The sequence below is a fragment of the Pseudopodoces humilis genome, chromosome 10, assembly GCF_049639895.1.
Source record: "Pseudopodoces humilis isolate 2021_Gansu_Grassland_sample_001 chromosome 10, ASM4963989v1, whole genome shotgun sequence".
Taxonomy (NCBI): Eukaryota; Metazoa; Chordata; class Aves; order Passeriformes; family Paridae; genus Pseudopodoces; species Pseudopodoces humilis.
This window is the reverse complement of record NC_142209.1, coordinates 27,692,696-27,711,357: the sequence shown is the minus strand read 5'-3', so window position 1 is coordinate 27,711,357 and position 18,662 is coordinate 27,692,696. Positions and strand designations below refer to the sequence as shown.

Genomic DNA, 18,662 nt, shown 5'->3' with positions numbered 1-18,662 from the left:
CAGCAGAATTTCACCCTGCAGGTGAATGACCCCTGAGTGTGGAAAAGCCATAAAAATGAAATGAAAAAGCCTCTCATTTTCGCATTACTGCCGGAGCTATCGGCACGCCAGCTCCAAGCAGAGTGTGCTTCTGATCCCTAATGAGGCAGTGGCAAATACAGGAGTTGGAACAGAAACTGGAAACATAATCAGCTGCCTGTGTGATCCATCAACTCTCTACCACGAAATAGCAGGTCAATTAAAAGAGAAAGAAAATCCCCAAAGAATTGGATGTTTCTGCCCTGGTTTCACTGTGCCCACAACAAATGTAACTTAATAAGGTAAATTCAAAAGCTCAGTTATTTGCTGTTGAGTGACACAAATGGCTAACAAGGAACTGAAGGAACAGATTTCTTTGCTATGGCAGTCTGCATGGAAAATTCAAGTCAGCCTGACCTCCTTTTTCAGATGTAACCCAGATACCAGCATTACTGTAGCATAATAGGAATTCCTTCCAAATCCACAAAGCACTGACTCCTCTCCTTTCGCTCACATCTTTTGCCTTTGGAAGGCAGGGCAGTGGTTACGAGGACTTCCAGGGATGGCTTTTGGGATGGAGCAGCCAAAATTTCACACCTTTGCTTTATGTGGTGTCACAGGCAGTCTAGCCTGGGGTAAAAAGGTCCAGGTCATGTTTTAAGTGGCTTGAGGACACCCAGAGAGTTTGCTAAGTAAACAGCAGAGGCAAGACCTTTGCTTCCATCAGGATGGGAGAGGATATGCATTTGGTTTGAATACCTGTGTATTTACTGGCTTCAGTCAAATTTCCATGCAGATGACACTGGAGAGGCTCGTGCCCCTGGGCTGGGCACTCTCACCTCCTCCTGACTGCCCTGGTTGATGTGATGCTGGTGGTCCCTTGGATGGCCAGGGGAAGGTGACACTCCTCTTCCTGAGCCTTGTAGGGCTACCACTGCTGTGGCACCGTGTCCCCACACCTGACAGGTCTTGGAGGGCTATGAAAAATTCCTAATAAAATTAATTTGCTAGGTGATCTAAGTTACACACCTGGATTAGCTGGCTGGTTTACAGCTGAAGGTGACACGCTGCAATGTGATTAGCACAGAGAATGTTGCACCAAAAGCAAATGGCTAGAAAAGCTCTAATGGCAGGCTAATGGATTGCTGGTGATACCTTATAATAACAGTAAAATGGACTTGACAACTGAAAGTCTGCAGAAAGCATTCACAGACAGAAAAGTTTGATGTTGGCTTCTCTCTACTGAACAACTTTTTTAAGTGTGTGTGCCAGGGAATTGTGCCCATCACCTGGGAATGGCAGATGTCCCGTGTGGATGGCTCGCCAGGAGTGCAAGGCAGGAGAAGATCTTGATATCTTTAAAACTTGTTTTCTTTTCAGGGTGTCCTTCCAGTCTGTGCACATCTGTGCTGCATTAGTTTTTCACCATCCTGCTTTATCTGGGACAGCACTGCCAAAAAACCAAGTTTACCCAATTTTTATCTTCTCATTAAGTTGATCCATGGCTTTCACTAACTGGGGAGGGTTCCTGGGTACCCAGCAGCATTTCAGTGAGGGAATGAAGGCTCCAATTTACAATCTGCTACATGTGTGCAATTACCCAGACCACCAACAGTGAGAGAAAAATATTAATTCCCCAGACTTTTGTTGGTCCCTGTTTAAAATGGTCACATGTCTTTCCCCAGGCCAAGAGCCTCAGGTTTGCATGGATTTTTTTGTGAGTTTGCAGTAATGGCACATCTCCCAGTGTCAGATATCATCCTTAATTTGTCTGGTCTTCCCTTTGCGAAAGCCACGAGAGCCTCAGAGCTCCCTTTCTTGTGAATTTGGGCTTTTGGGAGGGGACCTGCCCTTGTGCAGGAGCCTCTGTGTCCATCCAGGACAACCTCCCTCTGCAGGCCTCACGCCAGTGGATTTCCTGGCTGGCAGCTTGTGCTGAAAAGAGGTTCAAAATGGAGATAAACCGTGGTCTTTGGAGACTGTGAGGATTGAAATGATGCAGCTCCCTAAACAAGCCTTGGTCACTACCAGATTTCCAAGAGGAAATCTCAGCTGTGACGTGCAAACCCCAAATGGTGGTGCAGCCACTCAAAGAATTTCTGTGCATGGTAGCTGCTCTAGCTTGGTATTTATTCTCTGTTATTACAGTTGTATCTCTCTTTGATAAAGCCTGCTTAGCTGCAATTTCAGCTGCCTTAGGTCAACCTTTGTTTTTTCAAGCCCTGGTACGAGTGAGTTCAAACAATGATACAGCTTCACTCTTCTTAGCCTAATTGCCATGCTTTTCCAGTTTATTAGTTTCCAAAGGTTGTGCCAAGCTTTTAAAAAAGGTAGGCAGGGGAGCCTCGTCTCCTGCTTATGGCTGGCAAGCTGCCACACCAGGAGGAATATTGCTGGCTGCTCCAGAGAGGGATTAACATGAAGGCATTTTTCCTGACATATCAAAGTCCCCGTCACTACAGAGAGGCAGGGACAAGGGGGCATCCAAAAAAATAAAAACCACAACAAAAAAACCTCCCAAAACCTCTGCCTCAATTTATTACTCAGGTATAAAAACATTTGGAGTAATGAATGAAATCCTAAAGCTGTAAATCCGGAGTTTAAAATTTAGATGAGTAGCGTGACGGAGAACAATTTAAACCTTTGGCTCTTTGGGAGAGGTGAGACTTTTGGGCTTCATTTCACAGCCTGATTTTCATTAACCTGCCTTTTAAGAGTCATGAGTGTGGGAAGTTGGATCCTCTGCTCCCTGACAGTGATTTATGTTGATATTGTCAAACCTCAGCACCCCTGACACAAGGAAAATACAATCTGCTGCCATGTGATGATGGCAAGACCCCTCGAAATGCCCCAAAATAGCTGGACCTTTTGGAGGCCTTGAGAGGTCTGAATTGAGTCTACTGGCAGCAAGTTTTGGGCCAGAATCTGAAAAATTTGGGGCTTTCTGTTTCTTCCATTGTTGTGTAAATGATTTTGAGGGAGGAAGATAAGCAGGCTGTGGGTTTCTTTTCCTCCAAAATCAGTTTGATAAGAGGGTAGTGTGTCTGGCCTCTCCTTCCCAACACACACTAACTCTTTATCTTTATGTCAGTTTTCTTTTCCCACTATGCCGGGGTGTTATTTCACTTTTGTAGAGATAGGCCAACGTGCTGACCCAAAAAATCTACCCTTTTTTGTTTTCTTTATTGGACTTTTCCATAAACATCCCGAGCACTGGGAGGGAAGAGGGGGAGGATGGAGAGACACTGGGCCATGGCAGGAGCAGATTCCTGCTTTGGGATCCCGCAGCCCTGCGTTCACCCCCTGCTTTTGCTCAGCGATTTCCCCACTCCCTGACCTCTCTGTTGTGCTTCCCTCGCAGATTATAACGGGAGAGCTCTACCGCATCCACTACCTGAAGGAGAAATCCCGCTCCTTCATCCAGAACCCCTACGTGGCAGCTCTCTACAAGCAAGTGGGCTGCTTTGTTTTCGGCTGCGCCATCAGCCAGTCCTTCACAGACATTGCCAAAGTGTCCGTCGGGCGCTTGCGGCCGCATTTCCTGGCGGTTTGTGACTTGGATTTCTCCACCATCAACTGCGCCAAGGGAGTTTACATCCAGAACTACACCTGCAGGGGAAATGACAGCAGGGTGCAGGAAGCCAGGTGAGAGCCCGTGGCACCAAAGCCAAGGGCTGCTGCCACTAAATGTGTCTCGGGTTTCTCTGTCAGCAGTAGAGGGTTTGAATCTGAAACTGAGAGTGGGGTTAGCTTGGATATTAGGGTGAAATTCTTCCCTGTGAAGGTGGTGAGGCACTGAAATAGATTTTCCAGAGAAGCTGGAAAAGTGTTCAAGTCCATCTTAGATGGGGATCTAAACAACCTGGTCAAGTGAAAGCTGTCCCTACCCATAGCAGGAGGGTGGAATGAGTTGGTCTTTGATGTCCCTTGCAGCACAAACCATTCTAGAATTCTATGAAATGCTGCTTTTTCTGCGAAGGCCCAAAAATCCGTTTTCCAGTGAGCAGCAGTTTCCCTTGGGAAGTGTGGCACTCAGCTGAATAATATTTCTTTTCCTTTCTCTTTCCTCCTACACTATTGTTTCCCTGAGCTGCCGCTCTGTGTGGGAATTCACCCCCAGAGCTGAGCTCATGGTGAGCAGCCCGAGCTGTCCCGTGTGTCACAGCAGAGCTTCTCCTCAGGAAAGGCTCCACCACACAGGCAGGGCTGCCAGTGCCTCCCCTTGGAGCTCTGTCACATCCATCAGACACCAAATTTTGACTTTTCCAAGGGCACATTCCTCATGCTGCAATCCAGCAGCTGGAGAAGTTGCTCTCTTCTCGTTTCTTTTGGGTTTCCCGGTTATTTGAGGCGAGATGATGAGTTATTGGGCTATCCTGGAAATAACTGCTGTCCCATGAGTAGGCCAGGAAGGGACAAACAATGCGAGCATCCTGTCCATCCGTTCGCTTTCTGCCTCACCAGCAAGCAGGGCGGATAACAGGGGTTTTATAACCCAAAGAACTGGGGGTTGAGAGTCCCTGTGCTCTGGCACCCTCAGATGCCACAGGCAGCTCACTGTATTACAGGGAGAATTCTGACATTGAGGATTATACTGGCTGGTTCTGAGCACCTGCTTTGTTTTGCAGGAAATCCTTCTTCTCTGGGCACGCGTCCTTCTCCCTATACACCATGCTGTACTTGGTGGTAAGTGACCTCCCTGAGCTGGTTGATCCCCTGTCCCCCTGTCCCACATTCCATATGTAGAATAATGGGAAGATGAGTGTTGGACATGGAAAGTTGGTTGAATTTAAAAAAAGTCTGAGCTGTTGGTGGGAAGATCCACCCTCAGCTGTGGTGTTATTTAGGATGGAGACTCCTGGGATGATAGCTGAGCTGTGTGTGCAGCTTTGGGATGTGGCCAAGGTGGCAGCTAAATCCAAATCCTACTAAATTTGTGGACGACCTGTGCAATTCTGTTGGCCCCACGTTGTGGTTTCCACTGTGGAGAGCTTGGGGCGAGCCAAAACCTTTCATGGATGGAGGGGGAGGATGCGCTGCCATGTCAGGAGGTGATGCCTGGTTCCGAAATGTGCCAGCAGAGCAGGTGGAGCAGCCTCTGCCTGCCTGGTTCCGGAGGGGAGAGCTGGGACTTGTTTTCCTTTGTCAGTGAGAAATGGCTCTGCCCTTCCTGCTCTGGGGCTGGGGCCGGGGTGGCTGCCAAGGTGCTTCCTGCCAGGACTGCGGGAGGCAGCACTGCCCACAGGGGCTGGACACACACACACACGCCCTTCTGAGGGGGTTCACAGGGATTTGTGTCTGGTTCTCCTTTTTTATAAGTTACTTATTTCATTGAAAAAATCAAGTTTCGTGTTGCTTTTAAGATTTGTGCTCCTCCTCCTCCATCCCTGCTAATCTGGGACTTGCAAGCAGAGGAACAGAGCTGCACTGATAAAAACATGAAACATGAGCTTTTATCTGTGAGCAGTTCTTCCCCCATCCCTCACCCTCTGGAAAGATAAGTGACCACTGCTCCCTCCTGCCTTTTCAGCCTTGGATCCCCCTCCCTGTGAGCAACTCCTCTAACTGAATCACTGAGCTTTCCAGGCAGTTGTGGGCTGCATATTAAATTCCTTCTTTGTTTTCCTTCTTATTCTGTTCTTGGAAAACTTTTGAATTTCTTCAGTGAACGTTTTGGCTGCTTCCTCCCAGCTGTATCACAATAAAGAGCTGCCTTGGTGATGCTTCACAGGAGGCTCAGCCCATCGTAAAACTTTGTGAGCTGAGTTTGGAAGCCATCACTCACATTTATTTCTGTCATTTATTTCTGGGAAGGTCTGTGGGCACTCAGATAAGTCAGCCCTGAGATACTTTCCAGCTCAGCATCAGGGAACAGCAAGGGGTGCCAGTCCCTGTTAAGATGGTGATGGCTCTTCTACCAGGGCTTGACCTATTTTCTACAGGTTGCTGGACAGACTTTATTTTTTCATGTGTTTTTCTGAAAATCCAGCACTTTTGGAGCAGGTGAGAAACAAATGGGAATACGGAGCTTGGGGGGCTGATGGCAGAGACCCCAAAACTGCAGAGTGCATTCCAGGTTCCCACAGGATGCACAGAAAACCTGCATGGCTCATTTTCCAGTTTTGCTTTGCACCAATGCCTGCTGCCTGACACTGTTTTTAACTTTGCAGCAGGCTTCAGAGGTGGTGTTTAGCTCGTGTGTGATGCTTCAGATGCCTCTGGTCTCTTTTTGCTGCCCTTCCCTGTCCCCACATGGGAGCACTTGAGCTGTCAGCACTCCCCAGACTTTGCCCCGCACCCCCTGACCCAGGACAACAGGCTGCTCCACTTATCCCTCTCTATGGAGGGGGCAATCCCTTCAAAATTATCTTATTTTTAATTTTTACCTTGTCCCAAAACTGTGATGTGGCTGGTAGCAGACTCTGTCTGGCCAGCTGTCCAGTTGCCTTGTGCTTCAAGATGTCAGGAAAAATTACATCAAGTATTTGGTGATAAATTGAAGGAAAAGTCAACTTGAGACAAGACAGGTGAGGCAACAATCTTAAGGCCCTCTTCCACCTAAATGATTCTGTGATTCCAGCTGGTCTAGCAGCACCCTGCTCTCCATCACTCCCTGGTCACTGCCAGAGCCTGACAGAGAAATCTCACAGAAAAAGAGAGGAAGGAAATCTGACACATTGGAGAGGCTGATAATATCAAAAAATAATCACAAGAAAAAAGAGATTATAGTAAGCCAGAGGGATTTTATTTGAGGCAAGATAAACCCTGCTGTCTTGCTCACCTCAAGGAATGAGCTGGGGTTTTGAAAGCCTGGTAGGTGGAAGTGTGGCATCCACCATGCCAGTGCCTACAGGAGGTGTGTTTGGTGGATTTAATCAGGGAATCATCTCAATCGAGATAAAGCAGGTGCTCCCCTGTTCCTGGGAAGTGAGGGCAGGTTGCTGCCCATACTTTGGATACCAGGAGTGTGCCAGGAGCTGCTGCAGAGTGGGGGTATCCATGGGGCTGAGCATGTCCTGCAGAGGCCTGGCAGATCAGCCGTGTCCCGAGCGTGTTCCTGATTGAACAATACTTCATATTTTAAGGATCAGTCACTTCCCGTCTTTCCTGGCGTTCCCTGGCTTCACTCTCAGAGCCCATTCTGAATTAAAATGTTTTCGAGTTTACTTCACCTGGTGGAGAGGGGTGCCAGAAGATTCCAGTCAGTCTATTAAAAGATCCATGGATTCCCACGCATCCCTCAGGGCTTTGCCTGCAGCGTGGGGATGGATTTGTGCAGATATTTGGTGAAGAGTGACCACTGCTTCCCCATTTCCTGGCACTGCAGCAGAGCCCTGTGCTATCCATGGGCTCCTAGCAGGAAAACACTGAGGGATGCCAAGCCCTGGAGGGCTTTGAGGGAAAAGTCTCAGGGAAAGGCACTTGCAATGCAGTAAAATCCCCTGGGATTTAGTTCTAAACGCTGACACTTCAGGGCTAAGTTTCTCGCAGCCTTCTTGTCACCAGGAATACTCAATTAACATCAGGCCTTTGTATAAAAAATTTAAAAGGGGAAATAACTCTTGGGTAATCCTCTTTGTCCTAATTTTCCTTGCTTTGTTACTCCTTGGCTGAGTGAGCTGTAATATGTATTTATAGCAGGCTGAGAAAAGAGGGGGTATGGAACAGCTTATTCCATGCAGCCCCCTGGAGCTGACCCACACCTCTTTGTTTTGTTTCTGTGGATGTGGGGGTCTTTGCAGGGAGCAGTGGATGCTTTCCACTCCCCTTGAGCATGTGAGACCATAATGCTGATTTATTTGCAGCATGGAAATTGCCTGAAATCACGCGAAGGGTGCAGAAAAGCTAAATTTAAATATCCAAAAAGCTGAATTAATATCCCTCAGCAACGTTGGCCCATTCTGGGTAAAATGCAAGCAAACCTTGTGCATTTAATATGTGTCAGTGGGTGAGGCAGAAGGCTTCAGAATGGGTTGTGGTGTGTTCTGCTGACATAAATGGAAAATGTGAATGGTGCTGGGTTGATGTGTCAGGGGGAGTGTGAGGCTTCTCCCTGGAGCTCCATGCTGAGGGGTGGGGAAGGTGCCCTGGTACAGCTGAGCAGTGATGTGCCCTTGTGAAGGAACCTCTGTGGTGGTTGTGGACTTGGAGTTGAGTTTAGGGGTGACCTAAAGAAGAGAATAAAATGGAATTACATTGGAGGCCAAGGCTGAGCTGTGAACTGAGCTGCTGAGCTGATGGGCATATTTTTGATGGGGTGAGAGGGGGCTGTGCACTCAGCAAAGGCAGGGAAGAGGCAAACAGCACATGCTGAGAGGTCTTTGCCCATCTCCTTTCCTCCCCTTCTGCCCAGCTTGGTGCTAAAACCCAAATTCTGCATTCCCCAGCCTCCAGCTGGCTTTGTCCAGCCAGGGCCAGGCATTACACTGGGAAGAGTTAGGGCTGGAGAGGTTTTGGCCCTGTGGCACTTTGGGTCCCACTCTGCTTGCAGATGGGGCTGCAGAAGGAGGTCACTTGGGGTCAGTCAGTCAGGAGCAAGCCCAGCTGTTTCTCAGAAGGAAGCTCTAGGTGTGACCAAGGGATGCGTTTGATGGAGTCCAGCCCTGTGTGTGTGAAGGGGACGGGATTTCTGGAGAGCAGAAAGCCCAGGGAGGCTGGAGGTGATGCTCTGAGCTCCTGCTGGGACTGCTCAGAGGCTGTGTGTGGCTGTGGGCTGTCCCCACCAGCACTGTGGAAGTCCCCTGGCACAGGAAGAGCGATGTGACGTCCCTCGAGCCATCTGCTTTGTGGTAACTCAGCCTCTGCCAGGAGACGGCGGATGGCAGCTCCAAAAAACTCCCACTCTGTGGGATCCCATTTCACCCACCCTTGTTCCTGTTGGTGCTCCTGCTTTTCACTGCCCTGGGATGATCTGTGGTGGAAATAACCCCGGTTGTGGTCTTGCTCTTCCACCCCCTCCCGGGAAGGGCTCCATTCCAGCTCCACATTCCCATCCAAATCTGTCAGTCTGCAGCAGGCAGCATTTCAGATTTGCTCCCAGGAGGCAAAAAATAACAACAACAAAAAAAAATCCAACCAAAAAAAACCAAACAAAACAACAGAAAAAACCCCAAACCACCTTCATAAGGAGATTTTCAGATAAATTTCTAGGAACTTCCCATTTCTTGGTAATAGCACTAATTCCTGCTTTAGGGAAATTCTGATCCTTTCAGCCTCCAAATTCTACTTTCACTTTTTGACCTTATCATCTGGGTTTTACTTTCATACTGAGGGCAGGGGCAAAGTCTGGAGCACCCCAAGTCTTACCTTGAAAGTATTTAGGGAATCCTGGTGTTTGAGAGCAGCTGTTGTAACATTGCATGTTCGTAAAATACCTGTGGAATATGAGGAGTGCTGTTATCCTCTCTTTTTTTATCCTTATGAATGGGGAATAAAGAGCAATTTTTCCATGGCTTTTACTGTGGCAGTAAAAGAAGCTCAGCTGAGATCCTCACACTGATGCTTCAGTGTCTGAGGGGCACGTGTTCAGGTGGGTTTTTGTCCTCCAAGATATAGGTGTGGGTGTGCTGGGGACACCCAGCACACCCCACACTGCTTTTTACCCCTTTTACAGAGCTAAAGATTGCACATAAGGGACACAGTTCAGCCTTCAGCCCCAGAAGTGCCTATTTTATTGTGCCTTCAAACTTGCTGTTTGCTTTTTATTGCTAATTTTTTATTGATACTTTGCACTCTCACCTCTAGATGACTTTTTTAGTCCAAGCTTGTGGGATGGAAAGATTTGAGAAGATGTCCAGACCATGCAAAAGTGGCAAATGTCAGATTATCCAGCAGCAAGTTTCCTTCTTAAGGGATTTGGTAGAACTGAGGGTGATGCTTTTTTTGGAGCTTTTTTTTTGCTGGCAGCAGCACGCTGGAACCTGAGTTTTGCACTGTCACCTGGGCTGAATTGAGGCTCTTGAACATGAAAATAGAGTCATGGACTGGTTTGGGATGGAAGGGACCATGGTGTGGGGTGTGGGTTGTGCTCTCTGGGGCTGTGGCTCTGTTCCCAGGCTCGGGCTGGTTTGCAGATTATTTTCCCCAGAATCACCATATGCATTAGCCAGCACCGAGCTGTTCTGGTGCTGCTCCCTTCCATGTTAATTGGCCAACAATCTGGATAATTTGGAGCATCTGCTCCATTCAGATGATGCGATGTTTCATTTCTTCTGAAGAGCCCAGTGTGTGTTCTTCCCAAAAAGGGGCAGATACAGCGTTTATGCAACAGCCAAACATACTAAATTGGCCAAAATGGATGCTTCCCCCTTATCAGCTTCCCAATTAGTTCTGCTTTCATAGGTCATTTTATGCTTTTATGTTGTCATTAAGTTATTTGTGGTCTCAGGGAGCCCAGTGAGAGCCTCATTCCCTTTCATATCGAGGTGGTGCAAGCTGCTCTGGGAGTGTAAAAGGGATCATAAATGGGGGAGTAAACCCCTTTGCAGCCCTCAGATGTAGCAGAGCCCCTTGAAGGACGCTGGGTCTGACCCCAGACCTTTCATTTAGCAGCAGGCAGAGCAGAGCTGCGGGGCTGGGCTGCAGGAGCTGAGCAGCTCTTGCCTCTCATTTTCACACCCTTTGTGCCTCACTGCTCCCCAAGCCTGGAGGCTGCTCCTCCCTTCCCACAGCCTTCCTCCCTGCGCTCATCCACGGCAGGAGCTGCTGTTTTCCTGCCCTCTCTTCCCGCCCAGCTTCCCCGTTCCCACAGGAACCGGCCGTGCCCGCAGCCGGAGCGGAAACGGGCCCGAGATAGTCACGGCAGGCCTACAATGTCTGCTTGACATCACCCCAGCGTCGTCTTTTTGGGGCTGAGCCGGGGCTTTGCTTGTCATTCCCACCCAGGGAGGGAATTCCCAGGCCGTGTAGTGGGGCAGCTGCTCTCTGTTTCCCCGAAAACCCCGCGGCTCGGGCTGGGAAACGCGATGGGAGTGTTGGAGGGTGGCACTGTGCACATTGTTGGTGCTTGTGGCCGTGTCTGGGAGTTTTCAGGGTGGCTCTGAAGGTTTAGCATGCTGCATTGACTTTCATTTCCTCTGAGAGATGGTATGAGTCCTAAATACCCCAAATTTGGGACCTAGTTATGCATTAATAATGCCGGGGAGGGATTTCTGTACTCGGATGGTGTTGTGTGGAGGCTGAAGCAGAGATGGGGTGCAGGGGTCCCAATCCCCTGGTCCTGGCTCTCTGAGGAAGGGCTCTGCACACCCACCTCTGTCCTCATCCCCTCCATGGGTTAAAAATCCCTCCAGAGGCCACATGGCTGCAATGAGCAGCCTTCCTTTTTGCCACAGGGCCGTGGATGCCCCACAGCCACCCCCTCAGAGCAGTTGCTGCTGCGTTTCGGGCAAATTCGCACAAATTAACGCAACCTTTTTTTTGTTTGTTTGTCTGTTTGTTTCCCTCTCTTGGCACAGTTCTATCTGCAGGCCAGATTCACGTGGAAGGGAGCCCGCCTGCTGCGTCCCCTGCTGCAGTTCACCCTCATCATGATGGCATTTTACACCGGGCTGTCCCGCGTGTCGGACCACAAGCACCACCCCACCGACGTGCTGGCAGGCTTTGCACAGGGAGCCCTGGTGGCTTACTGCGTGGTGAGTGTGGAAAACAGGGCAGGAGCAGTGCTGTGGGAGTAGCAGAGACTCTGCAAGCCACCAGTTCAGCGTGGGGGATCCCCTGTCACACCTGGCATGTGCCAGGAGGCACTGTGCTCCAAAGGCTTGGTGCAGGCAGCTTGGGGCACTGGAAAAGTCTTCAGTCAGGGGAGGGTATTTGCCTCTGCACCAGAAGCTTTGGCTTCTCCAGCTGTTCTCAGTTAGGCTTCTTAGCAAGGTTTTCCTCCAGGAGCTGAGCAGAGAGTCTGGGGTGCTTGGGATTATGGCTCTTCCACACACACTCCATCCAAAAACTCGTGTTATCCTGATGAGGAGAGGCTGTCTGATGGCTGATGGATTTCCACAGAGCAAAAGGGCTCATGAGAAAGCGGCCAACAAAAGCTGTGCCCACTTCAGCTGCTGGGCTGGTTCTCGTGCCACTTGCTCTCCAAAGGGTGACCTGATTGCACAGCCCTGTAACTCGAAGTGACACACAAAGATGTTTTAATTTGGCAGAATGGGGGGCACCAGGTCAGGCAGCTGCCTCAGATAGACACAAAGGGGGCTGTGGTGGTTTCTGTGTCTGTGTGAACTCCTGAAAACAAGATTTTTACAGCTTACCACTTTTTATGGATTTTTTGGGGTTTTTTTAAACTGTTCTAAAAGTAAATCAGCCTCGGGAACAAGGAGTTAAGTTCACCAGTATTACATTTTGCTGGGAGAGAAAATAGGTTATTTATGTACTTCCCACCCATTGATAATATTCCAAAGCCAAAACAAAAATGTCATTGTTGGGAAGCTTTTATGGAGTATTATTAACTCCGTGAGCAGTAGCTGTTGGATTTTGCCATTGCCCGGTGCCCATGTCCCACACAGGGCTGGCAGATCCCGAGGGGGAGGCAGGAGAAGTGTGTCTTTATGCTGGGAAGTGGGATAACAGCCATGTGGAAGGGGAGTGGGGTGCAGGCAGTCCATCCCTGGATGGTTCCAGAAGGACAATAGCTCTCCGGATGCTTGGGATGGGTGTCCGGATGCTCCCTGGCTGGGACGAGCAGCAGGCCTGGCTGTCCCCTCCCAGCCCTCTGGCAGCTGGAAGCTGTGCTGGGAAGGGGAGGCTGTGGCAGGGCTGGGATTGCTTTCCTGTGTCATAGGAAGCAGCTGCCTGGAGTTTCCCAGGGAGGCTCGGGTTTGCCTGCCTGGGGCAGCCTGAGCTGCTCTCCCAGCCCACTGGTGGAAGGGGCAGTTGTGTCCAAATGCTTTGCAGGAATGGCTCAGTAACCTGGAACATCTCAGGCTTCAGCTTAGCACCCAGGGCAGGGATTGAACCCAGCCCTTGTCCCATTCCATCGGCCTGCAGAGAACAGCAGTGTGCTGTTCTCCAGAACCTGGTGGAGTCTTTGCCTGGTAGGGCCTGGCAGACTTTCCTACGTTTTGGGAGGTGGCAGCAAGAGACAAGAGGAAGAGTCATCCCAAAACACCCTGGAGTTTGCACTGAAGGAGCAGTTTAGCAGCTTTCTGCTGAAATCCCTGTTATGTCCTGGGGGCTCTTGCCCAGCTCTCCTGCACAGGCTGCTCTGAAAGAGGGAGGCACCTGGAAACTCATCACCTCCAGCCCTGGGTGCTCCCAGCCACCCCTTCCCCAGCAAAGCCTTCAGGGTCCACCCTGCTGATAGCCAAGGGCTGTAAAAACACCTCAGTTATCAGGCCATAATTTTCAGTAGAAACCAGTTGTGGATTTCATCTCCGAAAGGCTGCCCGAGCTTAAACCCAGGTCGTGCTGCAGCAGACACGTTTGTCTTTCAGTGCCTGAAATAACAAGCAGAAGGCATTAATGTCAAGCACTTCCAGCTGATGAAACATTCAGGCTTGGACCCAGGGTGAAATACGACGAGGATTTCTCAAATAGAAATAGTTTCTATGCGCCTTGTAGGCAGCTTGCTGTGCCTTGTGTGGTTTATGTCTCATCTGAGGGAGAGGGAAAAGGGGAGATGTCAGAAGGACATGCTCCCAGTGTTGCTCTGGTTAGCTCAGAGGAGTTGTTTTAACCTCTCTCTGTGTATGATTAAAAATTGCTTCAATAGGATGAAAAGTAATAGGGATTGTTAGGTGGCAATGTGAGATATTGGCTTAAAATGCTCTCAGTCTTCTCCCATCAAGTTTTCTTTATGGGTGGAGAGCACCTTCTACAGGAAATGGAGCTAATCCAAGTGAAAAACTTAGTACGTTTATTAGTCTTTTTTTGTGTTAAACAGTTCAAGCATTAGGAGGATTTAGCACACTTTTAACCCCCAAAGATCACGTTTCATGATTCCTATAAATGTTTATATAACCTCCAGCCATGTTAAAGTGAAATGCAGTTTAAAGAGAAATGAAACCTCTTAAGCAGTCTCTGAATGAAACCCTGAAAAGCAGCACAGTAAAAGTAAAAATATCCAGGATGACACTCTGCCATAACTCATTCCTGTTAAAAATAAGGACCAGACTCAAAGCAATCCCCAGATGCTTCTTGCACTCAGTAACCTCCTCCCATAAATTGATTTGTCATGGCTATCTTGGTGCAGAAGTTGGACACCTTTTTGATTGGATCCAGCTCTCAGAGGTGGACAAACGAGCAAGATGGCACCAGCAATGCACCAAACCAGACAAATGGGGGGTTTATAGCTATTAACAACCCAGAAGAAAACCAGTGCCAGAGCAGTTCAATGAGGTTTTACACTGGGATGCTGCAGCAAGGGGCCAGACTCCAGCTTGTGATCCTCAGGATCATCAGCTGGATGCTGTTATTTACCCAAACATACAAAAATGCTGCCATTTGGAGGATGCCCTGTAAACAACTTTATCAGCTCTGTTATACAACCAAACAGCCAGACACCAGCACATGCATCAAGAAAAGAACTGTTTTGTACGCCAGCTCCTCCTCTGCTTTTCCACAAAGCAACACCAGCTCAGCTTCCTTCATCCTTGGCTGCAGTTGTAGGAGTAAATTGCTGCTTACAGCAGCTTTGCTGTCTGTCCAGCTTGAGCCTTATCTGCTGTGCTGATAGGGGCTTGCAAAAGTTATTTCCAAGGACAACTTGACCTGCTGCACAAGGTTCTGGGAGGTTAGAAAATGTGGAGATGCAGGTAGGCCAAACCTTTGCTTTCTCCCTGCATTACCCAGCCTGGAAGTCGTAATCTAATATTATTTCTTTGAGCACCTTGTAATTATTTTTTTCCCCTGATTTATTTGGGTGCTTAAGTGTTGTGTTTGAGTAGTGTGGGAGAAAAAACAAAGTGTAGTGCTGATTACTACAGCCATGTGCTGCTCATCCTGGGATTTCAGCATGGCTTTAGTCCAGATTATTAGGGTTTAAGGATTTCTGAGATGAACTGTCAAATTTGGGCTGGCAGAGGCAGTGGGTGGCAGGACAGAAGTTTGGGGCTGTGGCGCCAGGTGACAAAATGATGAATCCTTGCCACTTCTTGCTCCATCCAGAGGATCTGTGCTGACTCTTTTCCCTTCTGGCACAGGGCTGAGGTTTGGCAAGGGTGAAAGTGCTCTGGTCCTGGAAGGCTGATAAGCTTTGTGCTGCCGCTGCCAAAGGAGGATGTGGAAGTTTCCTCCCAGCACTTTGTTTCTTATTGTGTTGCTACCTTCCGAAATTGCCAGGCACTGGCTTTTTCACATCCGGGAGAGGGGTTACATCACGGGATATTTAGGAAGAAGGAGTCAGGAATAGCTCCTCCTCTCCTTAGCCTTTGGCTTCCACCAGACCCCAGCTCTGTACTGGGGCCTTGGTGTGGCGTGAGGAGCATCGCTCGCCATTGACTCACTGCTGATAGCTTTGAACACAGCTTTGACTTGAAAGCTTTTAGTTGCTTACCTGCTGTCTGGCTGAATGAGTTGTTTCACACCAACTCCATCCCTGAAACCACTCAGGATGAGTCAGTCCAGCCCTTTGGAGACCTTTGTTATTTTATTATAGTGCAGGCTGTGGATCTGTTTCCTGGCTTTTCAACCAGTTCAGCAGAGGTCTGGGTGTTGCACTCGGTGATTATGCAGTGAGAAATTAAGTTGCCCTCTCATGGTTTTACAATTTTGTGAGGTCTAAGCCTTTTTCTCTGCTGTACAGAAAGGTGGTAGCAGGTGCTTGGGATTTCACATCTGTTACAGGCAGGCATTCAGAAAGTGCTATTTTTGCAGCTTAAAGATGTGTATATATATTCTGTAAACCAACTTCTTGAACAAAGCATTGCCCACTGTGGCTAAGTTTGCCTTTTCCACTCATTCCTACAGGTGTTTTACGTCTCAGATCTCTTCAAGCCCAAGACAAAGACTTGCCTGCCTCCACCTCCCATCCGGAAGGAGATCCTTTCACCTGTGGACATCATTGAGAGGAATAACCATCACAACATGGTGTAGAACTTCGAGGAATCAGATGGGCGTTGTATCTTAAACTCTTTTTTTTTTTTTTTGCGGAAAAAAAGTGACTGCTGACAGCAACTACCTGCTGCTCTCAAATCTCATCAGACAGTAGAATGTAGGGAGAGACTTTCTTGCCCAACCAGTAAAGTCTTACTCTGTGGTCTTTTCAACTTACGACATTTGGATGAAAGGGGTGGTGGTGGTCAACTAAGGCAAAGGCGACAATGAGAAAGGAAAAACAAAACCCCACACAACACAAAAAGCCGAAGAAACAAAGAGAGGTGCCGGAGTTCTGGATGTGCAATTGGTTTGAGTGTTCATGTTGTAGTGAACGCCAAATTGTTCCTAGCTCAATGAACACTAAAGGGTTTTTGGAAAGCTGGCCATCCTAGATTTTTTTCTGATTACGAAGATTTCCAATGCCTGCGAGAGAAAAAAAACCAACTCACGACAAAATTGTATAGCACTATGTATGACAACAGCACTGAGTCAAGATCTGAGGTTGGTTTGTAAGAGTTGCTTTTTTCTCTTTTTGGTCCTAGTTTATTTTTGCCTCCTCTCTTCCATACTGTGACTAAATTTAGAAGAAGCTTGCCCAGTCCAAGATCTCCGAAGGGTCTCTGTTCTCTCTGCTCACACTACACGCCTTTAACGAGCGGCCCCGAGACGCGCAGTGAGGCCGGAGAGCTCCTTCCTCCGTGCAGAGAAGCCACATTTCTTCCTCCCCGCCCGCTCCCTGCCGAGGGCTCACCCCACCCGAGCCCCCCTCAATGAAAAGAGCATCCTCCACTTCCCAGCCATCCCCTTTTTCACCCCCACAACAATAAATTCCAGCAGGTTTTGTGTGCGCCCGCCCGCGGGAGCCGGCGGTTTGCGCCAGGGGAGCGGCGGCTCTGCCGAAAACTCGTTCGCACTACGACCCCGGGGCTGAGTCCCGGGGAAACTTTAATTCTGCAGTTTTGGGACGGGCTGCTGGGCGGCACGTCCTGGCCTGGGTGTCAGTCGGTTTGTGCATCCCCTCCTCTCCTCCTCCTCCTCCTCCTCCCTGGGGCACCCCGGGGTGCGCCATGGCAGTACCAGGTCCTGTGCTCCGCTGGGTCACTCCGGTGGGAAACCAGCTGTGCCTCTCTCGGGTGTGATGATGAATTTTTCTTTTGCCCAGAAGCCACAGGCGCTTGGTTTGCAGCCCTTCCACGAAGCGCATTTGCAAAGGGATCCCGCAGAACACGCAGAACGGCCATTTGCACATCCTTCTCACAGAATCCGTCCTATCATTTCAACTTATAGCAAGCTATGATTTTTTTTTTTTTATATTATAAATATTATATAAATAATGTATAAAACCTTAAAAATTAACTATGTAAAATATTATTTCTGAAACAATTTTAGATATATCCACTATGACTATAAACTGTGTCCTGACCTGTGTTATTTACATTTTGCTGCTTAAAAAAGCATTGAATTAATTTTTTTATAGTCGACTAAAATATTGTAGTTCTGTGGTAGTAATATTTTAATGAAAATAACTACAATTAGAGACATTTGTATAAAAAAACATATTAAATTGTCTGTATTTTTGTAATGTTCCATTTTGTAAAGAGAAGAATATTCAAAGACTTTTGTAGAATACAAAATTGAAGTTTGTATCTGCGAAATTATTGCTGTATAAATGTGCTTTTTAAATAAAAGCTCATAACACAACTAAACATCCCGGTGCAAGCTGCATTCTGTCTTTGGGTTGCCATTTCCTTGGCATAAAAAGAGGGTCCTTGCCCAGTGGGACAGCTGGAAGTGTGATGTGGATGTTGGATGGCATTTTGGGATGTGATGGTACAGGATAAAAAGAACCAGATGCCATTTTTGATGGGAGTGATTAGGAGGTCCCACCAGCTCCTGGCTGGGGGCACTTATGGGTTTGCATTGATCTTTTCTATGTCCAGTCTTAAAGCAAATCCCATTTTACTGAAGGCATCCCTTTTTCTTTAACAATCTTATAAGCTTTAAAGAAATATCATTAAAGTAGAATAAGGTCTGAAGGGCCACAGCCCAACTGCTGGTTTTCCTGGACAGCCCCTGCCTAGGAGGGCTCCCAGCTACCCTCTGCACAAACACCTTTCCCATGAAAAGCAGGCATTTGGCAGCTGAACCAAAACCTTGCAGCTTGCTGGGTTACAAATATAAGTGGAAGGGGAAAGAAGAAAAAAGAAAAAAAAAATCTCACAACAACACGTGCTAAGAGAGGCACATGTGCACAGCACACTGTTATGAGACAGCCTGGATCTTTTTATTGTTATTTTTATTTTTTTTTATTATTGTTATTTTCCTCCTCCTACAGAGGCAAATGAACTTGTTGGTGGTGACACACGGTCAGAGCCGCGTTTCAACCACTCCTTGAGTGAACCACATCAGCGAGATAACACGGCACAGAAATAATATGCAAGAATGCATGACAGGAAGCAAATACCACATCAAACTGCAAAGAAAGAGCAGGTGGAAATTAAGCCAGCAGAACTAAGCTAGCACTTGCTATTATTATCCTAATTAGGAGTAAAATTTTATTACGTGTGGAAAAACTTCGTAAACCCGCACCTGTCCCGAATCCAAAG

The 18,662-nt window shown here is 48.1% G+C and overlaps 1 protein-coding gene across 1 annotated transcript in view; it reads left to right on the top strand.

The window, feature by feature from the left end:
• PLPP3 (phospholipid phosphatase 3) overlaps positions 1–17,762 on the top strand; it is a 43,585-nt gene extending 25,823 nt beyond the window's left edge. Inside the window, exons 3-6 of the mRNA XM_005521200.3 lie at positions 3,380–3,663; positions 4,647–4,704; positions 11,475–11,651; positions 15,928–17,762. Of these exons, the coding sequence (XP_005521257.1) occupies positions 3,380–3,663; positions 4,647–4,704; positions 11,475–11,651; positions 15,928–16,053 (645 nt within the window). The 3' untranslated portion in view covers positions 16,054–17,762. The remainder of the gene's footprint in view (positions 1–3,379; positions 3,664–4,646; positions 4,705–11,474; positions 11,652–15,927) is intronic.
• Positions 17,763–18,662: the final 900 nt, after the last annotated feature.